This window comes from Ceratotherium simum, chromosome 19, assembly GCF_057802395.1.
Source record: "Ceratotherium simum simum isolate JZ-2026a chromosome 19, ASM5780239v1, whole genome shotgun sequence".
Classification (NCBI taxonomy): Eukaryota; Metazoa; Chordata; class Mammalia; order Perissodactyla; family Rhinocerotidae; genus Ceratotherium; species Ceratotherium simum.
In genome coordinates, this window is record NC_141918.1 from 48,122,982 (window position 1) to 48,147,561 (window position 24,580).

General features: G+C 37.3%; 1 protein-coding gene across 3 annotated transcripts in view; it reads right to left on the minus strand.

Annotated features, from left to right (window-relative positions):
• Positions 1–24,580, minus strand: part of PTPRK (protein tyrosine phosphatase receptor type K) — a 537,776-nt gene that overhangs the window by 263,206 nt on the left and 249,990 nt on the right. For all 3 annotated transcript variants that reach the window (XM_087444076.1, XM_014781214.2, XM_004422308.3), the window contains exons 4-5: positions 3,189–3,270; positions 953–1,068 (exon numbers count right to left, since the gene is read on the minus strand). In XM_087444076.1, coding sequence (XP_087300202.1) covers positions 953–1,068; positions 3,189–3,270 — 198 coding nt within the window. The remainder of the gene's footprint in view (positions 1–952; positions 1,069–3,188; positions 3,271–24,580) is intronic.

A 24,580-nucleotide genomic window follows, 5' to 3' on the forward strand; every position in this document is an offset into this window, starting at 1 on the left:
TTAGCGGTTCAGTGCGTGCGCTCCGCTGCTGCCAGCCCGGGTTCGGATCCCGGGCGCGCACCGACGCACCGCTTCTCCGGCCATGCTGAGGCCGCGTCCCACATACAGCAACTAGAAGGATGTGCAGCTGTGACACACAACTATCTACTGGGGCTTTGGGGGGAAAAAAATAAAATAAAATAAAATAAAAAAAACAATAATAAAGGTACTCAGATAATATTATTACTCATATTCTAGCTTCAAATATTTAGCTCAACAGCCATCTGTCCTAGGTCCTGCCTCATGGCATTAGAGCTGCTCTTGGCACATTCCTTAGCCTGTTGTTTTCTCTCTGATTCTTTCAAAGCTCTTTATAGTCACCATTTACATTTCTCTAACATGTATGCTAAATTGCAATTCATTAAATATATATTTATTGAGATTTAATATGTGCAAGGCAGATGTCTTGACCTCAGATCTGTGATTAACCCTTATACACAAAAATTCTGAAAAAAAAATTTAATTGGCTCTCTTCCAATTCACATTTCCAGAACTACTCCCTAAGGTTTCTTAAAATACTGTTTAAAAACTTATTAGACTATGACAGTTCCTACTTAAGCACTATGCTCTTGTAAGTTGAATTTTCAAAACATTAAATGAGGAAATTTTCATTTTTTTCTATTTCGAATGGATCTGGAAAAAATGTTTTTGCAGTTTATACATAACATTAGAAAATCAGGTTTCACTAGAAACTAATCCAAATACTTATTAACTATATACTGTTATTATTTTTATTCATGTTCCAAAAATGGAAACATCTTAAATGAATCTGCAGCCAATTAAATCAAACCTACATATAAGACAACCTGTCTCACATACACACCGAGGAAAGAATGAGACCACAAACAGCACATTTGTGAGTTTTTTTTTAAATTAAGTGCACCCGTTAGCTCCACCGCCCACCTGGCCTCACCTGCAGCCATAACTTGTTATGCACAGCATCTCTCCCGGTAGCAATACACTGAAACGTAGCATTCTGCCCTGCATTGACCTCCACGTCCCCCAGACGCAGGAAATGAGGAGATTTATCTGTGAAGGCAGGAAAAAAATTATTTTTTTCACACGAAGAAAACATGCAGTCTTACTTTTTCCCAATTAATGTTAATTGGGAAAGGTGTTAATATTAAGGTGTTAATATTTTCACCTTTGGCCAAGACTAACATCATATGGAAGAAAATTGAGTTTTATTCGTGCTGAAAGACACCATTTCCTCTCTCACTCTCACAGTTCTCTTTTTCTCAATCACTCCATTACTTACTGCCCCATAATTGCTAGAACATTGTTCTATACAGAGTGAGCACTCAACAATTTCTGCTGAAGGACCACCATACCATGTTGCATATGGGTAATAATAAAACAATTACAAGTCAAAGCAAGAAAAAGAGATCAGATAGGCATAAATCAGAACATCATAGAAAAATATAATGAAAACATATAATGATATCTAAAATACTGACATACACATGGCCAGGGAATGATTAAGCTACACTTTGAGAAGCTAGGTCTTTCTTCCTTTCTTTTTTCAACTTCAATAGTTACAATCCTCTAGTACTTCACAGAACAAGGGAATATTTTTGTTTCTCTCAAATAGAATATCAGCTTAACTATTGTTAAATCCACTTCCTATTCTTCTATAACCCTAAGAAACTTACCCAAAAAGGAGTATTAGACCAACAAAAAGTGATAATTGCAGTCAAAATATACACAGCTTCTGTGACTGTCAAACAAGTGTTCTCTATAATTACCTTTTAAAACTGAAGCTGTATTCATATTTTCAACTGAAAGGAAATATAGACAGGGAAAGCTAAGCCTCAGTGAGTAAAAGAAAGCTCATGGAGGACCACATCACAATAAAATGGGTGCTGTGCTCAATTCATACCTTTCTAATTTGTTTATTCATGAAAGCCTTTCTTTAACATCTCTTTCAAGAAGTGAAAATGAACAGTAGATGGAAACACCGTTCTCATATACCAATAGATTGAAAGAACTTAGTAAACCACTTGAACTTTGAGTGAGATAATTTTGTTCTCCTTTTTCTTAGAATCTACCACCTGGAATAAATCATTTGACCCTTGCCTGTTACATCTTTCTCCAGTTCCTCATCTCAGTAGGCACTTCAGAAAAAGGAATGCTCAAACTAGAACATTCGCTAGAACAGTGGTTGTCAAATTGTGAACTCCACACCAGCAGCATCAGCATCACCTAGGAATGTATGAGAAATGCAAATTCTCAGGCCCCACCCTAGAAGTATTGAACCAGAACCAGGGGAGGGACCAAGCAATCTGTGATTCACCATAGCCTGTTAGGTGATTCTGTTGCAGGCTAGAGTTTGACAACCACTCAGCAGGAGCACACGCCTTAGCCCCCTGCATGGTGCTCCCATGCAGGCGGCTTACAATGTGTTGGAGAATTTCTACCAGGAGAATTACTGAACAGATAATCCAGAATTCATAGGCCCTATAAAATGCTGCTGTTGGGAGATACAGGTAAAGTTTGAATTTACACCAGCTGTTTTACACCTCGCTCTACTGAATGCATGCAATAATTGTTTTTCAGGGAATGTGATGTAAACACAAACTTAGTCATGCCATCTGAAGTCCAACCAATGTGCATCTAAGGACATAACAAAACTATGTAAACCAAGTTTCTTGTTTTGTTGGCTTTCTACTGTTTTGTTGTCTAATATGGATTAACAAATTAGTCCTAAATTTGGAATAAGGTAAACTTCTCATTCTCTTCATTTCACTCCAACTTTCAACTTAGCAAATCACATAGGTTAGTGAGGCTTCTTTTTATTTTCCTTTCAGCAGAACTCTGATTTGTTATTCTTTGCTTTCTCAGACAATTTAATAAAGCCAAAAAGATGGAACAAGTCCTACCCAGAATTTCATTTACAATCGTATTTTGTTCTCAGTAAATAAATAATTTAAATGAATCCTTTAATGTGTGTACTATTAGTTACAAGTCTGAAAAATACACAATTCAAAAACTAAAAATATTTCAGTATTCTTTTAAAATTGAACAGAAGGCTAGGAGTAACAACAACAAAGAGATAGCAATGACCAAGTAATAAACAGTCAACAGTCACTGCCAATATAAGACAAGTGTTGAAAGAACATAGAAAAATACAATTCTTAATCACGACCTACCACAAGGATAACTCAGCACTTGGATGTCATCAATGGCAATATATCCACTTCTCCCTCCTGAGACTTCCGCTTCAAATATTACCTGTCAGGAAGAAACAGAAAACATTTACAACAATCATTTTTAAGGAATTTTCACAATGGAAGAAGAAGAGCTATAACACATTTAAGAAAATTAAATTTGATTTTTGTCCTATAAGAATTAAAAATTTATCTTATAATGTAGAGTAATTTCCTAAAACTCTGTACAGGTAAACTAAAGAATTTTTCTTTTAAGAGCAATTAAATTACTGAGGTTAAGCATCTCTCACTAAATTTTTTAAACAACTACTATTACTTGTTGTTACATGTCCTGAATGGGCACTCTATAGGCAGAAGGAACAAGCAGAGACAGCAAATCTCATATCCCTAAATTTTCTCTTACTGATTTTCTCAATTTTTGTTATTTATTTAACATACATTGAGCACCTTCAATGTGCGAAGCAGTATGCTAACCACTGAAGATATCAAATGAATAAAGAAATAATCTGAACTTTTAAACAGCTGAATTTTTAAAGACAGAGGTCACCAGATAGATTGGTGGTATTCCATGCAAAAGGAACAATATTCAATGGGATAGAATAGAGCTGTGGGTTTAGGGAACTAAGTGAATGTAGTCTGTATGGCTACAAAGGCTCAAAAAGGGAGAGATGGGCTTACAGAGGTGGGCATGGAAGACCTTGAGTATCATGGGAGTGAAGTCAGGAGTACGTCCCATCAATAGTTCCACATTAATAAATGTTAAACAACAACAAAAAAGTTTCCATGTTCAAATATAAGCTCATGTTAGAGTTTTGTTGTTGCTATCAATGGCAGAATTTCATATAGCTTTTCTTTCTTTTTTTTTTTTGGTGAGGAAGATTAGCCCTGAGCTAAAATCTGTTGCCAATCCTCCTCTTTTTGCTGAGGAAGATTGGCCCTGGGGTAACATCTGTGCCCATCTTCCTCTACTTTATATGGGATGCCGCCACAGCATGGTCTGATAAACTGTGCGTAGGTCTGCTCCCAGGATCTGAACCTGGGAACCCTGGGCCGCCGAAGTCGAGCGGGTGAACTTAACAACTATGCCACTGGGCCGGCCCCTATAAGCTTTTCTTTTAATACACAATGTGTGCTGGTTCTTTTCAAGAGAAAACAGATTTAGTATGCCACATTTCAATATTTGGGCTCCTTTATTCATGGAGATACATAGATTATTTTTGGAGTATTCTGCAAAACATTTTAGGAAATTAATGGAAGCTGATGTTTAAAGCAGGAATATAATATAATCAAATTAGTCTATTAGAAATATATTTAGCTATAAGGTGGAGGATGGCCTAAAAGAAGATAAGACTGGAAATAAAGAGAGAGTCAGGTAATATGCTAGTAGCAGTGGGAACAGAGAGATGAGAAAAAAAAGAAGTAAAAAATAATGCTATGGAGATAGACAAAATAGAACTTATTGACTCACTAATTGCGGTGAAATATAGGACAATTCTGATTCCTGGCTGGGACCACTAGGAGGATGACGCTATGAGGATCCTGAGCCAGGACTAGTGATACAGAAAATGGTACGAATTTGAGCGGGAAGATAACTACGTACATTTCAGACAGTTCAAAGTTGATCTGCCTAGGATAAATATGTGGTGAATGCTTAGGAGATAACTAGACAGATCTCGAAGAGATGGGATGGGTCTAAAATAAAACTATAGATTTGGAAATCAGCATCATGGAAGTGAGAAAGCTATAGATTTGGAAGTCAAGGCTACGGGTGAGTAACATGGCATGGGAAGATGAAGTAAGAGGAACCACTGAAATGGAAGGCAGGAGGACAGCCAGCCCGTCTCCTTCTGTAAAGCAAATGAAGCACAATTAGACATAATGGTCAAAGAAGAAAGAGAAGTATCAGGAGGTTTCAGGCAGGTCAACACTCCCAACAAAAGGATTAGAAAAGGCCAGGTAAATTACAATAACAATAATTTTAAAAACGTAATTAAAAAACATCAGATATCTGCATAAAAAATAGCTTCGAGGGGCTAGCCTGGTGGCACAAGCGGTTAAGTGTGCGCGCTCCGCTGTGGCGGCCTGTGGTTCGCCGGTTCGGATCCTGGGCGCGCACCAACGCACCACTTGTCAAGCCATGCTAGGGCGGCGTCCCATATAAAGTGGAGGAAGATGGTCATGGATGTTAGCCCAGGACCAGTCTTCCCCAGAAAAAAAAAAAGAGGAGGATTGGCAGATGGTAGCTCAGGGCCGATTTTCCTCACACAAAAAAAAATAGCTTGGAGATGAACACAAATTTTAGGACAGAGTCTTTCCAAGGTGATCCGATGATCCAGCCATGTTTCCTTTCCCATGGGAATATTTGCCAATTTTGGGATCAGCCTGTGGTTCTAGCTCAGCACAGACTTAGGGCCTCTGATGGAAGAAACTGGAAACAGTGTAGCTTGCTGCAGTTGTGCAGAAATAGAACAACAAACTGGAAATTTGGAAGTTCAGATAAAAAAGATGTAGGTTGTGGCAAATAAATGAAATGTAGGAGAGAGGTCAAGAGAAACTGAAATTAAAAGTATCAGTTGGAACTAGCCATTAGGAGTTCTCTGTTTACCTTTGACACACAGTTTTACTATAGTGGAGGGGCAAAAGCTTGATTGACTGGGCTGATAATAGTAATTAACATTTATTGAGCATTTACTATATACAAGAGACTGGCCTAAGCTAGCATGGACATTCATTCACACTCCCATCTGTTGTTTCTCTCTCTCTCTCTACACTCACACATACACACGTAAATTCACTTAATCCTCACTGCAATCATATGAGGTAGGTATTCTTTTTATCCTCAATTTAAAGAAAAGTTAAGTAACTGGACCAAAGTCTAACAGCTAACAAGTAGTGGAGGCAGGAAGGCCAACCCGCCTCTAGGTTCTATTCTTCCACCAACTTCTCTACACAGACTTCTCAAGAAGTAGGCACAGTGAGAGCATTTCCTTTAAATGGACTGTAAATTTCCTTTAAAAGTATAAAATTTTAAATTAAAAAAAAAATTAATGTCACTTTAAATAGCATACTAATTAGATACTGTATTGACTAAAGAGCAGTATCATGAGCATTACACCCTCCCCATTCTCATACAATACTCCTCCTGCCACCCCAAAGCCAATGACAAGGGGACACAGCAGGCTGGGTGGATGTTGCATCTCCCATCCTATCCCATCATAAACCTTCTCCTGCGTTACTTCTTCTCTACTTCAAGTTTGCCCTTTACAACTAGTGATTTCACTGGAATAAGCTGAAGCTGAGAAGTCAGAGAATGGGGGAATGGGATCTTTGTGGGAAGAGAAATGCTTCCTGATGAAAGGATGGCTCATCTATGGACACAGAAATATGTGTGTGCACATGTGATGTGCACTTCATATAAATGTATTTGATATGAAAACAATTGTCATGCCACTTTCTAACTATTAAAGCAAAGGCTTAGCAAGAAACAGAGAGAATGACTGATTTGATATGTCTTATTTGTTTAATTTGTTCTTATTTGTTTAAATAAGATATAACTTGAAGCAATTGTGATGTAGGCCACTCTTCTGGGGGTGAGAAAATTTGAATTTGATTCCCAACTCTTCCGTTTACGAATTCTTGAGCAAATCACATAAGCTTTTAGAGCCAAGTCCTAACTCCATAATTTGGACCTAATGCAGCTTTCATTATAAAGTTTTATAAGGATTAAATAGAAGCATATGTAAAAGAGGTCCTACATAAACCAAAAGGTAAGATTGTGAGATTTGTACAAGTGTATCCCAGGAAAATAAGTTTTATTTGCTTGAATGGTGATTCAAGGAAAGGAAAGGTATAGAAAGAAAAAGTGAGAAAACCATTTAAATAAAAATTTTTCATTTGTATGACTAGACCACACATCTGTATAATTAATCATTGCTAGATATTTCAGTTTTGCTGCAGTCAGCATTAATTAAATTATTTTAATTTCTAGGCTTCTCTTAGCTTTTCTTTCTCAAATTGTTTAATTTCCTTTGCTTCATATAGGTGATAAGTTTAAACATGTTTCCTACACCCTTGAGAAAAAGTTTCTTATTTGTTCATTTAAATTGAGCTTTATTCTGGATAATAAATTTAGGCCTTGATTTAAAAGGAGCAAAAAGAATTGGTTCTTTATTAAGGAAAAAAAAGGCTTCTCTTTTTTAGTGATCTCATTTTCCCTGCTAAGTGTTGTCTTTGCCTCATTAACAAGAACTAGAGGAAATTTCTAAGATCAGATTCCTTTACAGCTAAGATCTAATCAGTGTTATCACTTCAACAGAGCCCTCACCTTGTAAGGCTCTTCTGTCCAGTCAGGGGAAACAAATCTCAATAGCTTAATTACACAAAGCTTGCTTGGGCTAATGCTCGGGTCAGCTCTAATGCTTGGTGTCAAGTAGTCAACCAGGGCTTCCCAGAAGAAGAGAGCAATGGAAGCCACACCAGATGCCAACTTTAACCCAGCCAGGAGGCCAGCCTGGGAACGGAATGAACGGGCTCTGATTTTCATGCTGTTTTCACTTCACTCCATTACCTGAAATACTGAAGGTGATGATTCTAATCAAATTTCTGCTACTCTAGCAACATTCTTGGATTATTAACTAAATAAGTGAAATAAAGTCAAATTAAAGTAGAGGGAGGAAAGAAAGGCAAACCCTAAAGAACAAGCACAACTTTATCTTTTGGAAAACTGAATTAATGCCGAGGAAGTACCTTATCTAACGGAAAGCTAACTTGAAGTCAGGAAGCCCGGGACCTAGTTGCTGGTCTGCTATCATGTGTAACCCAAACAATTTATTTAACTGTGTCTTTGCAGCCTCATCTGAACAATATTGGCCTTGCTTATATCACAGGTTTGTTGTGAAGATTGAACGGTATATGTGGAAAGATTAAATGATATATGAAATACCATGCAATACTTTATGAATATGAGAAAAATTTTGCACTTAATTTTCTTTCACTATATCATAGTGTTAAAAGTCAGATATACATTTAGTTCAAGATATACATTTAGTTCAGAAAGTCAGATACACATTTAGTTCACAGATATACATTTAGTTCACATTCTGTAGGTATAACTTTAACTTATGGAAAAAACGAGTAAAGTTACCTATGTAACTTTTAACTTATGTAAAATCCACAGCTCAGCTTCTTTTTCTATAAAAAGAAATTATTAGTATCCACCTCTGGGCTTCAGGGAGGATTAAATGAGATAATGTGCATGAATTATTTAGCACAGCTCCTGGCACACAGTGGGTGTTCTGTGTTAAGGGGCACCAGTGCCATCATGGGAAGACTACATCCATGTACTAAAAAGAAATTTCTTCCCATTCCCTTCTCTCTTTCATCAAAAACTTAACCCCTGCCCCAAATGGAAAAAATATATAGTAAACTGGCATTTTATTCCCATAAACCTCCTTAAATTTGTGGTTTTGTGAATTGAATTTTTTTGTGTGTGTGAGGAAGATTAGCCCTGAGCTAACATCTGCTGCCAATCCTCCTCTTTTTGCTGAGGAAGACTGGCCCTGGGCTAACATCCATGCCCGTCTTCCTGTACTTTCTATGGAAGGCTGCCAGAGCATGGCTTGACAAGCAGTGCGTCAGTCCACTCCCGGGAACCGAACCTGAGAACCCCGGGCCACCACCAAAACGGAGTGCATGAACTTAACCACTACGCCACCAGGCCAGGCCCCGTGACTGAATTCTTAAACAGTGAATGTTGCTAACGTAAAGTTCAAAATAAATTACACATTTGTCTTCAAAGAATAAATGTACCAGAATCAAAACCTATTTCTAAATGTTCATGTCCAAATTTTGATAATGAATAAAATAGTCACCTGTAATACATACAAAGATAACTAAGGCTGTAGGTCCATCCATATCAGTGCTAATAAAGCACATATGTCTACATCTCTCATTACAATGAGAAGCCTCAAAATCAGGAGCTGAGGTTGACTCAACTTTGTGTCCTCAAAGCTTACTCACAGTGCCTGGCACATGGCAGACATTCAACAGAGGGAAGCTGGACAACAACAAATTATGTACACACACACACATACACACACACACACACACATACACACACAACATACAATATATGAACAAAGTATGTCAATATCATTAAATACAATTGACTTCTCTTTCTCAAGTAAACTCTAAACATTGGATTCTCAAAGATCGATCCTAGGCCTTCTGTCTTTTTGTCATACTTTCTACATACTTTCTATTTATCTATAGGATAAATGAAGATAAACCTGCAAAAGGACAGAGGGGATTGGGGGGGAAAAGTGTGTAGAGATATAAAAGGGAAATGGAAGTACATGGTGTCACAAAGGCAAATAAAAGAATATCTGAAGTGAAAGAGATGTCAGGACCAAATGCTGAGGTCAAACACTAAGTAAAATGGAAATTAAAAATACTCCCTTATACATCTTATAACTGGAAGTTTGTTGTCTTCGACCAACATCTCCCCATTTCCCCCAGTCCACAGACTCCAGTAACCACCATTCTAGTCTCTGTTTCTATGAGTTGGGCTTTCTTAGATTCCACATATAAGTGATGTTAGACCAAAGAATACAAATTTCCAGTTATAAGATGAATAAGTTCTGGGGATCTAATGTACGGCATGGTGATTATATTTAATGACTCTGTATTATATACTTGAAAGTTGCTAAGAGAGTAGATCTTAAGTGTTCTCACCACAAAAAAAAAATGGTAATTGTGTGACCTGATGGAGGTGTTAGCCAACCCTATGATGGTAACCATTTTGCAATATCTACGCGTGTCAAATCAACACACTGTACATCTTAAACTTACACAAAAACAATTATATCTCAATAAAGCTGGAAAAAATACCCCTTATACGTGCCACTGTGGTTAAGAGTAACCAAAGGAAGAGCTATCTGTATAAAGTAACAGAAGTGGAAACCCTACTGCACAATGATGAAGAGTGCAGAGAAGTGGAAACGACTGTAAAAACTCCTACAGGAAGTTTGCCTGAATCAGTGAAGAAACTTAACCAAGGCTAGAAGAAGATATGGGATCAAGAGAAGTGTTCAATTTTTTATTATTATTTTTAAGATGGGAAACACTTAAATGTTTAGAGGTTGACAAGGATGATTCAATTTTATAAGTAATGTTTGAGTGTACATGAGAAAGAAATGATAACTGTTAGTGTGAGATAGGATAGCACAGAATCCAAATTATAGGTCATAGGAGGGGCTCTACTTTTTTTATAACATGAGGAAAGAAGGAAAGGATGAATGAAGATATGAGTAAATTTGTAGGATTGGTAGATAAGGGAGTTTCTATTACATGGCCTCAATTTTCTCAGCTATAAGGGATGAGCTAGTGAAAAGGAGGAGTGGTCGGAGTTTGGAGAGAATGGAATGGAGAGGAGAATGAGAAAGGGAATTGAACAGAGAAATGTAGTAGGATTTCAGTGTATTGTGGATTGTGGGTGCATTTGAAGCCCATGACTGTGAAGTTCTAGCGATCTCAATCTATCATGGAGTGTAATTTTTTTTTTAAAGAGTTTGGTTTTAAGTCCATAAAACATAGACAGAAAAAAAAGCAAGCAAAGAGTTTATGGGAAATGTAACAATAAAGATGATGATGAAACCAAATTTTGATATGATAAGCAAGTTGATGAATTGGCAAAAGACAGATGCTCCGTGAGGATGCTCCCCATGAGGCTGATGGATGATCTCAATAAAATGAACAGAGTAGAAGGAGATGAGTTTATGTTATGGTCAGAAAGCGAGATGTTTACATGTAAAGTTAGAACACTTGTAAGATATTACAAGATCTGTTTAACAAGAGCAGCAGGTTAAAACAAAGTAGATGATTTTGGGAGATGAGGCAAAATAAGGAAGGTGGGTTTTGGAGATGAGAAGGTGAAGGAACTATCAAGGGACTCTCCACAAAACTTGAAGTCATCAGGATGATGGTGGGCCTTGGGAGTGGAGAGAGCAACTCTGACACCAGCACTAAAGTTTATGATGAACAGAAGAAAATGACTTGGGGTCCAGTGGAAGCCAAGAATGAGGATGATGGCATGGTCGAAAGGAAAGAAACTCAAAGGGGCAGGGGCGTTTCCTATTCATTGAACTGATCCTAAGTTACATGGGAATTAATATCTGCTCTTATTTGGGAAGAAGCATCCTTAGGCTAGAGCCACAAATAGAGTATGATTACAATTATATAATTAATTGTATAAGTAAGTTTTCAAGCTTTATCTCCCCTACTAAAATATAAGCTCATTGAAGGCAGTAACTTATTCCCCAGAGCATCAGTGAACCACAGGATTCCTGTTGAAAGTTGGGGCCAGAACGAGTTCCAGGACGTTACAGAAAACAACTAATATAGTGGATTTTAGTTAATAGTTTTGCCTCAAGGAGAAATATGGGATAAGTCATTTGGTTCACTTTTACCCAACTTATAAAATTTTGCTGACATAATGAAATGACTCTTCCTTGAGAAAGTTCCAGATGATTTTCCCAAGCTAATTTACAAATCATGAAACATAATTACTTCCTTTGAATAGCTAAATAATGCTGTAAGGAATAAATTATTGCTTATAGGCCTCAGAAGAATTAATATTAAGTCAAATATCTAGGTGGAAATTTCAAAATCCAGAATCTAGTTGCTTTTCAAATGTGAGTATTCTATTTCTGTTCATACTTAAAGATTAACAAACACATAACTGGCAGGCGAAGCCAAAAGTCCAAGGCACAACTGGCAGTCGCTGTCACCCGCTATAGCTCCTCTCACAGGCACTGTCAATCTGGAATTCTGCTGTCTCAACTAAGGATTCACTGGAAGTGTGAGAGAAAAGGAGCTTCTCCCTGTCAGACCCCTGCAGGCCAGGGGCCCTGCCTATTGACTCATGGAATCGTTGATTTCTAAGAGTCTAAGAGTCTAACGTGTGAAAATGCCTTCAGTAAAGGCCTTGAGGCTCTCTGAGACCCATGAACTCAACAGCCCTTGCCTATTGGTTGCTTACCTGTTTGTGTAGTTCCTGAGGGAGATAAACACCTGCCATTGCAAAAGGTACGTAGATAAAATATGTAAGCAAGGGAATACTGGTACATTCTTTGGCTTTCAAGCTGTTTGAGAGAGTAATTAGGGGATTCTAATTATATGCCAACTAAACCGAGAAGGCAGTTAAGACATATAATCAAGACCAAATCGATTTTTCATCTAAAACCCTTTCATAGTTCAGATATTAGCTATCCTTAGCACCTCCATGACTTATAGGTGCATAAGAATTCAAAATCATTTATTTTCCTTAAGATGTCCTGAGATTAAATACGACCAGTTTCTTAGAAGGATGAGTCCTGTCAAGACTTCATATTAGGACTTGATACTCTGCAGAGAATAATTAAGGTTCCAGAGATTCTAAAATCTACTCTCTGTTACCTGAATACACACAGGCTTTTTGTATAGTTATAGGGTCTGCCACTCAGCAGAAGCTGCTGTATGGGGTTAGATATTCTCTTTCTTTCACATACACACACACAGGTACAGTCCTATCTATGTATCTACACACAATTATAATAACATAACGGTGACTTAAGTTGATTTTAGAATACAAATTCTATGTATAGTGTAGCCAAGAATTCTTAAATAAAATGTCAATGCTACAAAATATCCTGATGTTTAGCATTATCAATTGCCTAAGTGAGGAAAGGGATTGCTCCATTATCTAACGTGGATGACAATATTCAGTATAACAAGACCGCACTTGCATGAAAAACAACAGCATCCATTCAACTGTGACTCTTTTCAGGGTAATACTGTGTTTGCCTGACAATCAACAGAACATCAGTCAAAGCACATGCCAGTGTACAGGAGACACTAAAAGTGCAGGACCACAGATCAAAAGGAGAAAATAAAACCTAAGAGATTTCACACAAAAGTAGACTGTATAAAAGAAAAGCCCAAAGAAGACGATTTTCAGAAGGCTCCATGCTGAAATGCATATGCAAGTATAGTCCATTTCTATGCTTCAAGTTAGCCCAGGGAGTTGGCTATCCCTAATGTAATCACCAAAAGTATCTGGAAGATCTAAATAAAGGAACTAACAATAATCATTTTTAGAGCTTATGCTAGAATGTGTAAGTTCATAATTATAGTCCTTTAGTTATTTAAATTAACTTTCATTTCGGAAATCTTGTACTTGCAAAAAATTGTCAATAGTCTTCTTAATTTGAATAGATACTGATGTAGGTTAATACGTATCATAAACACATGACTCCATAATGTGGCTAAAAGAAACTCAGACAAACCTTTCATCTCTGAAAACAGACAAACTTAAAACTTGAACCAAAATAAATAATATTCACAAAATAAACTCAACAGGAGTTTTTGAGTTCTCTGCATGTTCTCTATATCATTAAGATGCCTTTGGGGGGAAAAAAGATATACACAGCTTTCTCAAAAAGGGTTTGACATAAGCCCTTTATGATAAGGGAGATACATGCACGCACACAGAGCACAGACAAGTGCACACTGGCATCAGGCACGGCCTCGCCTCCGAGTCATAGACCTCAACTTAAATCCCTGTGCTGACCTCAGGGGGTCATTGTGAGGAGGAAAGAGACTATACACAATTTAGGAGGTTCTCCATAAACATTAATCCCTTCCTCCCTTTCCTGTCCTTCTCCAGGGACTTATTCATCACAGGCAGTGCCTTAAGAGTCCAGCCGGTGAGAAGTAAGGAGGCAAGAGGGCAGCTCCAGGTGGCAGTGATCCTGGAGACCACGAGGAAGCACCTCACAGTTCTTCAGTACTGCAACAAACTCAGCACCACACAGGCTCACGACCTTCCCCATTCCTAATCTCAAACGTAACACGTTTTGAACAATCCTACACCCTTATATGACTCCTTTTTCATTTCAATTCAAAACCCAGTGTGGTGAAGATGGCTGAGACTAGACACCAAGATATAATGTGCCCAACTCCCTGGTCTCTCAAGAGGCACCCAGAATTCTGAAACAGGCAGACAGACTGACAGATCATAATGCTGTATTCTAAATGCCTGTAACGTCTTCAGAAATAAATTGAAATAAGACCCAGCACTCATGGCACAGCCTAATTTATGTTAGAGTATGAATTCAGCAAAAGAGAGAAAAATCAAAAAGGCAATTAGAAGAGGAAATGAAACAAAAGTTAACTGAAATAATCCAAGATCTAAAAATGCCATGAAACACATTTTTCATCCTGTGGGTCTGTCCGTAGACACATAGGCAAGCAACTTACACCATAAAAGATTTGGTGTAAAACTGAAGTGGAGAAGCAAAGGGTAGCAGAAAATTCATCAGCAAAATGTCATTTCTGTATCTTTACTATCATAGCTCCACCATCTGGGTTATATTTTATAGTTAGTTGTCTAAGCCAAAAATAAAAGATGACTGGTTAAGGTTGCTATTTCTATCAACATGACACTGAATTACAGCACTATTTTTCCTCGCTTCTAGAGATGTGCCATTTGTCTTCCTACAATCCACAGGCAGAACCTTTTAAATTTTAGCACCAACAGTCCAATCTTCCACACAGCAGAAGTAGATCACTTCACTTGCACAACTGTATCTGAAAAAACGCTTTAAACTAACATACTAAGTCTGTTCCTTGCCAAACTGAAGCGACTCTGGAGAGCTTTAATTTATAATCATGGAGCTCAATTAAAAAATTAAAATTAATGATGCAACCTATATGTACCATCACACTAAATATCTATTAACTTATGAAATCTGTTGATAGCGTGCACTTATATTATAGAGAAAAGCAAGCTTGAAGTGAATCCAGTGATTAAATTCTACTCAACAGGTAGTATAACCAGATCAGTCTACATGGAGGCAAAGTTCAAGCAGATGCTAAACTTGAGCTCTCACATCACAAATGCAAACAAATTAAGTAAATGTTTTGTTAAGACCATGTGTAAAAAGAGAACTCTTTACTTTCATCATATTGGTTTAAGAACTAAGTAATTTCAGGGCCAGCCCCAATGGCCTAGTGGTTAAGTTCGGCGCAGTCTGCTTTGGCAGCCTGGGGTTCAGTTCTCACACTCGGACCTACACCACTTGTCTGTCAGTGGCCATGCTGTGGCAGCAGCTCACGTACAAAGAGGAAGATTGGCAGCAGACATTAGCTCAGGGTGAATCTTCTTCAGCAAAAAAATAAAAATAAAAAAATAGGTAATTTCAAAAGTACTGCAATTTTAAATTATTATTTTTAAATTGGTAATTATTATTAATTTAAAAATTAATTTATTATTATTATTTTAAATAAAAAATTATTATTTTAAATAACACAAATATATAACTAGCTATTATTATATAATTTAAGATGTCAGTGCTTTTAGCTAGTAAAAAGCCTACTGAACACACAAAATTATTTACCAGGGAAAGTACTGGATGATACATTTCACAGCTTCCACAGAAGAAAATAATGGGGAACTTTAGAAGATATCCTAGCACTGCTGAAAAACGGGTGTGTACACATAAATATGCACACACATACCTGCCTTGACTTTTTTTCCTAAAAAACAAAAAAATGCATTTAAGATCAATTAACTAAAAGTATACATTTCATTTAATTCCTTGCAGAATATCAACTCAAATATTTGTTAATATATTTAATAAAATGATTATGTGTCATAAATCAGAAAAGGACACAGTCTTAATTTAAGAATCTTTCTTCCTAAAAATTTTAAGACAAAAATTGTTATCTAGCATATTCAGAGATCTGAAGTTAGCTAGTACTGAAGTCTGAAATCTCAGTCAAAAAAAAGCAAAATGACATCCCTTTCCATATCATAAAGTCAACATTATTTTTGAAGAATACCCATAACCCCTCTGGGAGTCTGGCAATCAATAAAAATGGGTTATTTGAGGGAGAGAATTTCTGAAATTATAATACTGATGAGAAAGAAATCCATAGAAGTCTTTGTACATTACAAAAGGCTGACACTATATAAAAAACGTGACTGATTCATGAACCATTTTTGTTACCCACAGAAGACAAAAGGAGTGGAATAAAATTGGGCTTTAAAGATAGATGGGGAGAGAGAAACCTATCTTCACTGAGAACGGGGAATGGAAGAGGAGGGAAAGCCGTAGTTTTATTGGCAGGGTGTAGTTACAGATGAGGGAAGGTGATAGACACTGTAATCACCTAGGGTAATGACACTTCTTTAACGAAGAGCGCAAAGAATAGAAACCAACATAAAGTGAGTTAGGTGATCTGAAAGAGTCACTCAAAGGAATCCAGAAGTAGTTTATGAAAATCAAAGGCCTTTTGCAGAGACGTAGGGAGATATTTAACCTACTTAAACTTGGCACTGCTTCTACATATTGGCATTAAGGTATCAACAAATCATCTAGATGTTGAAGACTGCAAAATACCTTAGAGACACTAGGCCAATGGTTCTCAACATGAGGTCCTGCCACCAGCAGCATTGGCATCATCAAGGGACTTGTGAGAAATGCAAATACTTGGGCCTCAGCCACAGAGTTTCTGTGGGTGGGGCCCGGATCCACAGCCCTCCAGGTGATTCTGACTCAGGCTAAAGTCTGAGAACCACTCATCTAAGCTGATCTACCATAGTTAAAGAAACTGAGCTAGTCTTGGTCTTAGACCTATAGTTACTATTGGAAGAGGTGTTTCTAAGAACCAGCCTTCTTGCTTCAGTATCTTTTTCTTGGCATAGAAAATCAATTCATGACTGGATTCATGGGTTTTCTTTTTCAGATACCCAGCTAAAAAAAAAAAATATATATATATATATATATATAAGCCTGTATAAAATACTAATTTTCAAAAGTTTAAACAATTGGCCACTCATTTATTCATCAAAAAATGTATGGAGGGCCAGCCCCGTGGCTTGGCGGTTGAGTGCTCGCGCTCCGCTGCTGGCGGCCCGGGTTCGGATCCCGGGCGCGCACCGACGCACTGCTTCTCCCGCCATGCTGAGGCCGCGTCCCACATGCAGCAATTGGAAGGATGTGCAGCTGTGACATACAATTATCCACTGGGGCTTTGGGGGGCAATTAAATAAAATCTTAAAAAAAAAAAAAGTATGGAGGGCCTAATACTTGATGGACACTAGAAAGAGAGAAATATCTAATTTTTAATCCCTGTCCTCAAAAGAGTCACAATGTGGCAGAAGAAATGGATGTGTTAGGAAATAACCATAGCACAGTGATTTGTGATAAAGCAGAAGTTAGAGAGACAGGAGAGAGTTCAGAGGAGAGAGAAAACTACTCCTCCTGGGGGAAGAACAAAAGATATCAGAGAAAGTGACCTCTGGTGATTCTCTGCTCAAAGGAATCATCCTCCATTCCCCAAGCACCTAGTGAGCACACTCTGAATATCCCAGCCATTAGGGTACCAAGACGGATCAAAGGCAGAGCCACAATTTCCAGGAGGTAAAGATCCATGACTTATGTAGAGCATCACATATAACAAGGGAAAGAGTTGGCAAATTTTTTTCTGTCTGGGAAAGCAGACGATGACTCAAAATGGAAATGATTCCAGAGTAGAATTTTAAAACATAAGGCAAACAAAGAGAAAAAAAGATGTTACAGATCAAATGAGTTCCATTTGCAAAAGCAGGACAATAGGAAACTTCTTGATGTATTGACACAAGCAATTTACAGAACTTTTAGGGATAGTTAGGAAGAACAGAAGAGAGGAGGTAAGGCCTGGGAGATAGGAGGCTGGGCCCCTATCTTGCCGAGACTTTTATGCCAGAAGCAGGAGTCTGCCCTTTATCCCGAAGGTGCCATAGTGCCTTTGAAGGGTTTTACAAATGAGATGATGTTCTGGATCTGCACCTAAAAAAAGGACACTGTGGTAGGAACAGCCAGATTGAAGGACTGGAATCTCATCAGAAGGACTTAAAACATCCAAAGTTACCTAAACATGTTGGATATTAGTCGGCCAGTCAAGAAATACTTATTGCACACTGACTATGTACAATGATGCGAGAAGATTTTATCCCTGCATTCATACACATATATACTTACGGAGTGAACAAGTATGTGTTACCATATCTCCAGGAAAACGTGTGTATATTTCTGTGTGTTTGCACATTGTTTATTTTTCTCTTTTTTTTTCTTTTTTTTTTTTTTGTGAGGAAGATCAGCCCTGAGCTAACATCCATGCTAATCCTCCTCTTTTTGCTGAGGAAGACCAGCCCTGAGCTAACATCTATTGCCAATCCTTCTCCTTTTTTCTTCCCCAAAGCCCCAGTAGATAGTTGAATGTCATAGTTGCACATCCTTCTAGTTGCTGTATGTGAGACGCAGCCTCAGCATGGCAGGAGAAGCGGTGCATCGGTATGCGCCCAGGATCCGAACCCGGGCTGCCAGTAGCAGAGCACACGCACCCAACCACTAAGCCATGGGGCCAGCCCTATTTTTCTCTTAAATCCAAAATTTTACTAACAAAGCAACCAAATTTAAGGTAAATAATCCTAAAGAGGCTTTACTTAAATTTAATGTGAGACTAAAAATAATGTCATAAATATTGTCTTCACTCTAAGATTTATAAACCAGTAAATGAAGCTAGTGTAACAAAATGCAAACTTTTTACTCCTTTTGCTCTATGTTAAATCCAGTTTTCATAGATAGGAAAATGGTGAAAATTCATCTTTAATTTTCTCTATACTACATGTCACCAAAAAACCAACAACAATTTACTGAACTAATCTAATTCCAAGTTCCAACTCTCAAAGATCAGAGGGTTCTCTGATTTCTAAACAGACCTAAATTTTACTGATGATAAGCTCATAACAAATCTTGGCAGAAAGAAAAATAGCCAGAAAATATTTGATTCAGAAATCAGTTAGGACCACTGAAAATCACTTAAATATGATACTTTGAGAAGCTGCACAGGGAGGAATGTTACAGGAAATAAAATAATTTCCTTTTTACTTAAACTATAGTTTTATTCGTTTTTATAATAACATTAGCTATGTCTATCCTGTTTGTACCTATTTTCTCCTGTAAAAAAATATAGGTTTTAGGAAATCCCTTAAAATTTCTATATTAGACCACTACATAATGTTAAATCAAGCAAGGTAATAATTAAAACTTCCATTTGATTATGTTAAAAAGATCAAAATATTTTATACACTCTATACCAGAGAATTAATCGTGCCTGGCTTAATTAGCTAATAGATTAACTAGGTCTTTTTTTTTTTTTTTTTGTTAGGAAGATCAGCCCTGAGCTAACATCTGTGCTAATCCTCCTCTTTTTGCTGAGGAAGACCAGCTCTGAGCTAACATCTATTGCCAATCCTTCTCCTTTTTTTCCCCAAAGCCCCAGTAGATAGTTGTATGTCATAGTTGCACATCCTTCTAGTTGCTGTATGTGGGACATGGCCTCAGCATGGCCAGAGAAGCGGTGCGTCGGTGCGCGCCCGGGATCCGAACCCAGGCTGCCCGTAGTGGAGTGCAAGCACTTAACCGCTAAGCCACGGGGCTGGCCCTAACTAGGGCTTAATTTTGTATTTTTCTTTACCTCTTCCTGAAGTGCCCATGCTATTACTAGAGACAATTGTTCAGAGAAACACAAGGCAATGGGAAAAAGTAAGTAAATCAGACAAATATGGACTAAAAATATTAGTTTCATTGTCTACTGACCCTCTTAGCATAGTACATGCATTTGTTCATTATGTAACTGTTCATTGAACACCTAATACGTACAAGAGAGGAACAACAAAGAAAAAGTCGGTGCCTTCATGAAAAATAGTCCAAGATGGAAGAAAGACAATACGCAAACAGATGGTGAGAGGACAAATTGCTATGGAGGCAAGGAGCTGAAGAACAGAGGGGCAGAGACACGGTGATCAGCAAAATCTCTGAGAAAGTAAATATGAGCAGAGATTTGAACGTGACGAGGGAGGAAATACAATTCCAGGCAGAGGGAATAACAAGCACAAAGATTTTGAGACAGAAACAATCTTGGAACATCCCAGAAGCACAGGGCAGAGAGAGGGAGACAGAGAGCAGCAGCCAACTTTGTGTGGAGTTAGCCACAAATCAGATCCATCGTAAGGAATTTGGATTTTATTCTAAGTGTGTTGAGAAACCATGAGAGGATTTGGGGTAGATTCCTTAATACCCGACATGTGTTTTTCAAAGATCAGCCTGCTGTGAGGAGAACAGCCTACTGGGGACAAAGAGGGACGCTGGGAGAACTATCGAGAGGCAGATGTCGGAGGTGAAAGAGGATGAAAGCCTGAACTTCAGCAGTGCTTCCCAAACATTTTCACATTATATAAAAAAACAAAGACAAACAAAAAAACAGAAAATTATAATATCTATAAGACATCTTGGAGTAAATAGACAAGGTGGTTCATAGCTGGAGTCTTCAGCCTATAGACTGAATTGTCCCAGTAAGGAAACTCATCTCTACATCTCTATACATCTGTCTATACATACATACATGTACACACGCATATATACTTACATACATATACACACGCATATATACTTACATACATATACACACGCATATATACTTACATACATATACACACGCATATATACTTACATACATATATACTTACATACATATACACACGCATATACTTACATACATATATACACACGCGTATATACTTACATACACATACACACGCGTATATACTTACATACACATACACACGCGTATATATACTTACATACACATACACACGCGTATATACTTACATACACATACACACGCGTATATACTTACATACACATACACACGTGCGTATATACTTACATACACATACACGCGTATATATACTTACATACATATATACACGCGTATATATACTTACATACATATATACACGCGTATATACTTACCTACATATATACACGCGTATATACTTACCTACATATATACACGCGTATATACTTACATACATATATACACGCGTATATACTTACATACATATATACACGCGTATATACTTACATACATATATACACACGCGTATATACTTACATACATATATACACACGTATATAGCAAACGTACAACATGAATGTAATTTTATAGACAAACGTCTTAAAGCATATAGACCCAACTAATGGTGATTACCTTGAAGGAGGGATTGGGTGAAAGTGGTGGGATGATATGACGGAGCAGCTTCACTTTTTACTCTATTGATTTCCATATTTGAATTTTTATAAAATTCAAATGTTTTAATGTTTTAATTGTGTAATTTAGAAAATCTTTTTTAGGCCCATTGGTTATATTATTATTCTCTGAACTAGACTTTTGATGACATGGCTTCCTCGAAAATATATTTTAAATTCCATTTTTTAAGAAAGAAACTGGATTTTATTCTCAATGTAATGGAACAGGCTTATAGTAGGGGAGTGATATAACCTGAATTATGATCTAAAGACACTTATTGTGATGACTGTGGGGAGAAGTGGTTTGTGGGAGAGCAAGAGCTAGAAGCAGAGCCAATATTTAAGGAGACCACTGCAGATGTTCAAGGAAACGATGATGGTATTAACTATGGGGATGGCCTAGGAAATGGAGAAAATGGCCTTATCTTTGCCACCCCTGATATCTAGCATAGCAAGTGGCATGTAGTGCACCTTCCACACACAGGTCTTCAGGTGAGCAAGCAGGAAGTGAGTGTAGGAGAAGCCAGCCAATCAGAGGGCTGTAGTGAGCTGCTCTTCTAATTTGAGTTGGAGAGGTGGACATTTTTCTTGGAGATACTTGTATAATGTCCAATTTCTGAAAGCAGTTTACTAATCCCCTAAGTATTTAAAGATTTATATAGCAACCACTATTATAATAAATTAATTTTAGAAGCAAGTGAGGTAAAAATTACTTAAAACAAACTTCTTTCTCAGTTCAACTCCGGTATTAAAACATGCTGTCACTCAAGTTTCAAATACGTTAGAAGATGCTACAAAAAATATGAAGTCATAATGAGTTACTCTAAAGGCACCTAAGAAATATTGCTTTAATAATTTAACATTTAATGGTATAGTTCCTCTCTAAAATCTGAAACAAAATTAACCTAAATTAGAAAACTGATTTGCATTCTCTTAGCTTTCCCGTTTCTGATTTTAGCCATAGGCTGAGGTTTCTAATCGGTTTTTATTCTGAGCCTGCTTAGCAGTAATTTCTTTCTACCCCACTTGATCTGTCACTCTGTCCAGCTCTGGACTTCATTTTCTATTTTACCTGCACCAATATAAATCCCTCTTGTCATTACTTTTTTCTACATATCAAACCTAATGCTTAAAATAAAAATTTCAAAGAAAAACTTCAATTCTGTTTCAACAGATTAGATGATTCATTGTTTTATTTCCTTTGGATCATATGATTAAAGACGTAAAAGCAGAAATCAATATTCATAAAGATTATTCACTAGGTTATATGGATTTGAAATTTGAGGATAATGTTTCTAAAGGGGAAAAATGTTACAAATAACAAATAACAGTTAATTTTCCAAGCTAGCCCTTAAGATATTTTTGTCCCAAATACAGGTAAAACAGTACACTGTACATTTGTAACAGGTTTATTTTTATTATACTTTCTTTATAAGATACATTATGTCTTTAACTTTGAATTAGCAAAATGTTTAAAATACAATACAATCTAGCCACATGTCTACAGTTAGTAAAGGACAAGAACTATGTGGGACTTTCTGAGTCTAGAGCAAAACTACCCAACAGAACTGTGTCCCACAATAGAATGTTCTCTATCCATCCTATATGGTGGCCCAGCAACACGTGGGCACTGAACACTTGAAATGTGGCAAGAGTGACTGAGGAAATAAAATTTTAATTTTATTTAATTTTAATTAAATTTAAATAACCACATCTGACTAGTGGCTACTTCATTGGGCAGTGGAGCTCTGAAATATGAATTTCGACAACTTTGGAGAATAGCATCTAGGAAGTGTATTAATGAGAATGAAGTCAAAAGTAAAAAGAAGCAACTGGAGTGTCGCAGTAAATTTTCATCTAAGAGTAACATAGATTCCATAAGAATCATGAATGTAGGTTCTACTCTTAAGGAAAAGTTGGGCCCTTACGTGGTCGACTAATTATCTAACGGCACCAACTAGCAAGAGTGACATGTCTAAACGTAGAATCCAATCCCAGGAGTTACTCAGCCTGAGGAGAAAGTCTCTCCAGGTGTGCAAAGGAGAGAACCGGTCAAGGGTTCTTTATCTGGAGCACACAGTGCTGTATAGTTTGCTATTACAGTCAAATATTACTTTCCAAGTTTGGATTCCATCCCAATTTTATGGATGACAAACTAAGCTGCATGGTGCAAGTTATACTACAACACAATGTTGTTGATACATCAATTTTATGTCCAGTTTCCAACATGTTTTCTCCCTAGATTTAAAAAGTGTGAGACAAACTCAAGTCTAAATTATTGAAACCAAATAAGTTCATGCACTGAAAATATATTACAGACTACATTTTCTTGAAAAGGGACTTTTAATCTTAAGGGAATTAGATTGAAAGTCTCAGTCTTAACTTAAAATACAAATACTGATCACTAACATCAGTACTTTAAAATCCTAAATTTTTGGTCTTTTTTTTAATTGCAGGAGTGAATTCTTTTGAAGAGTGTTAAACTCTTCACATACAAAGAGAATACTAACTTCCCAAGGAAATGAAATTAGAGTGTTTATTTACTTAAGTTACCTTTATAAAAGATAAACCCTAAACTATCCCCAATTACAGGGCTATGGAGGGGTGCAGGGCAGAGAAGGAGGAAGAGAGATAACAGACACTTTACCCAAAACCATCTAAACTGTCAGTTGCTTTGGAAAATCAGGTTAAGACTAGAGCCTTAGGTAATAGGAATATCTACCTTTTACTTTTATTAGTTTACATGTCAATAGGAAGCATTGACAGGAAAAGTCTATTTTGTGAAATAACTAAAAAATATAAAATACTACGGCTCTTTTGGTCTTTTTATAATAGGAGGTTAACTGATGCTTCTTTCTTTGAAGAATTTGCAGCTGCAGTCCAAAACAAAGGGCAAAAAATGTGCTACGTACTTTACATTCTAGAGAATTCATAAACAACTGGGGCCTGTCTTCCTTCAGTGTTTGCTGAGTGGTGGCAGACCCAGCCCTACCACATCCTACCACCTCTGACACCCAACCTCAGCAGAACACTGAGGACAAGAGAGAGAAGTGCATCACTGACAGCGACGGGCATCCGTACCTCTGGGAGGGAGAGGAAGCGGGAGCTTATCCCACAGTAATGTCTCTAGGGCCAAGTAAATGGAAAGTTCTAAAAGAACCACTCATCAAGACTGGGAGTGTCTGTGAGAAGCGGAGGCTG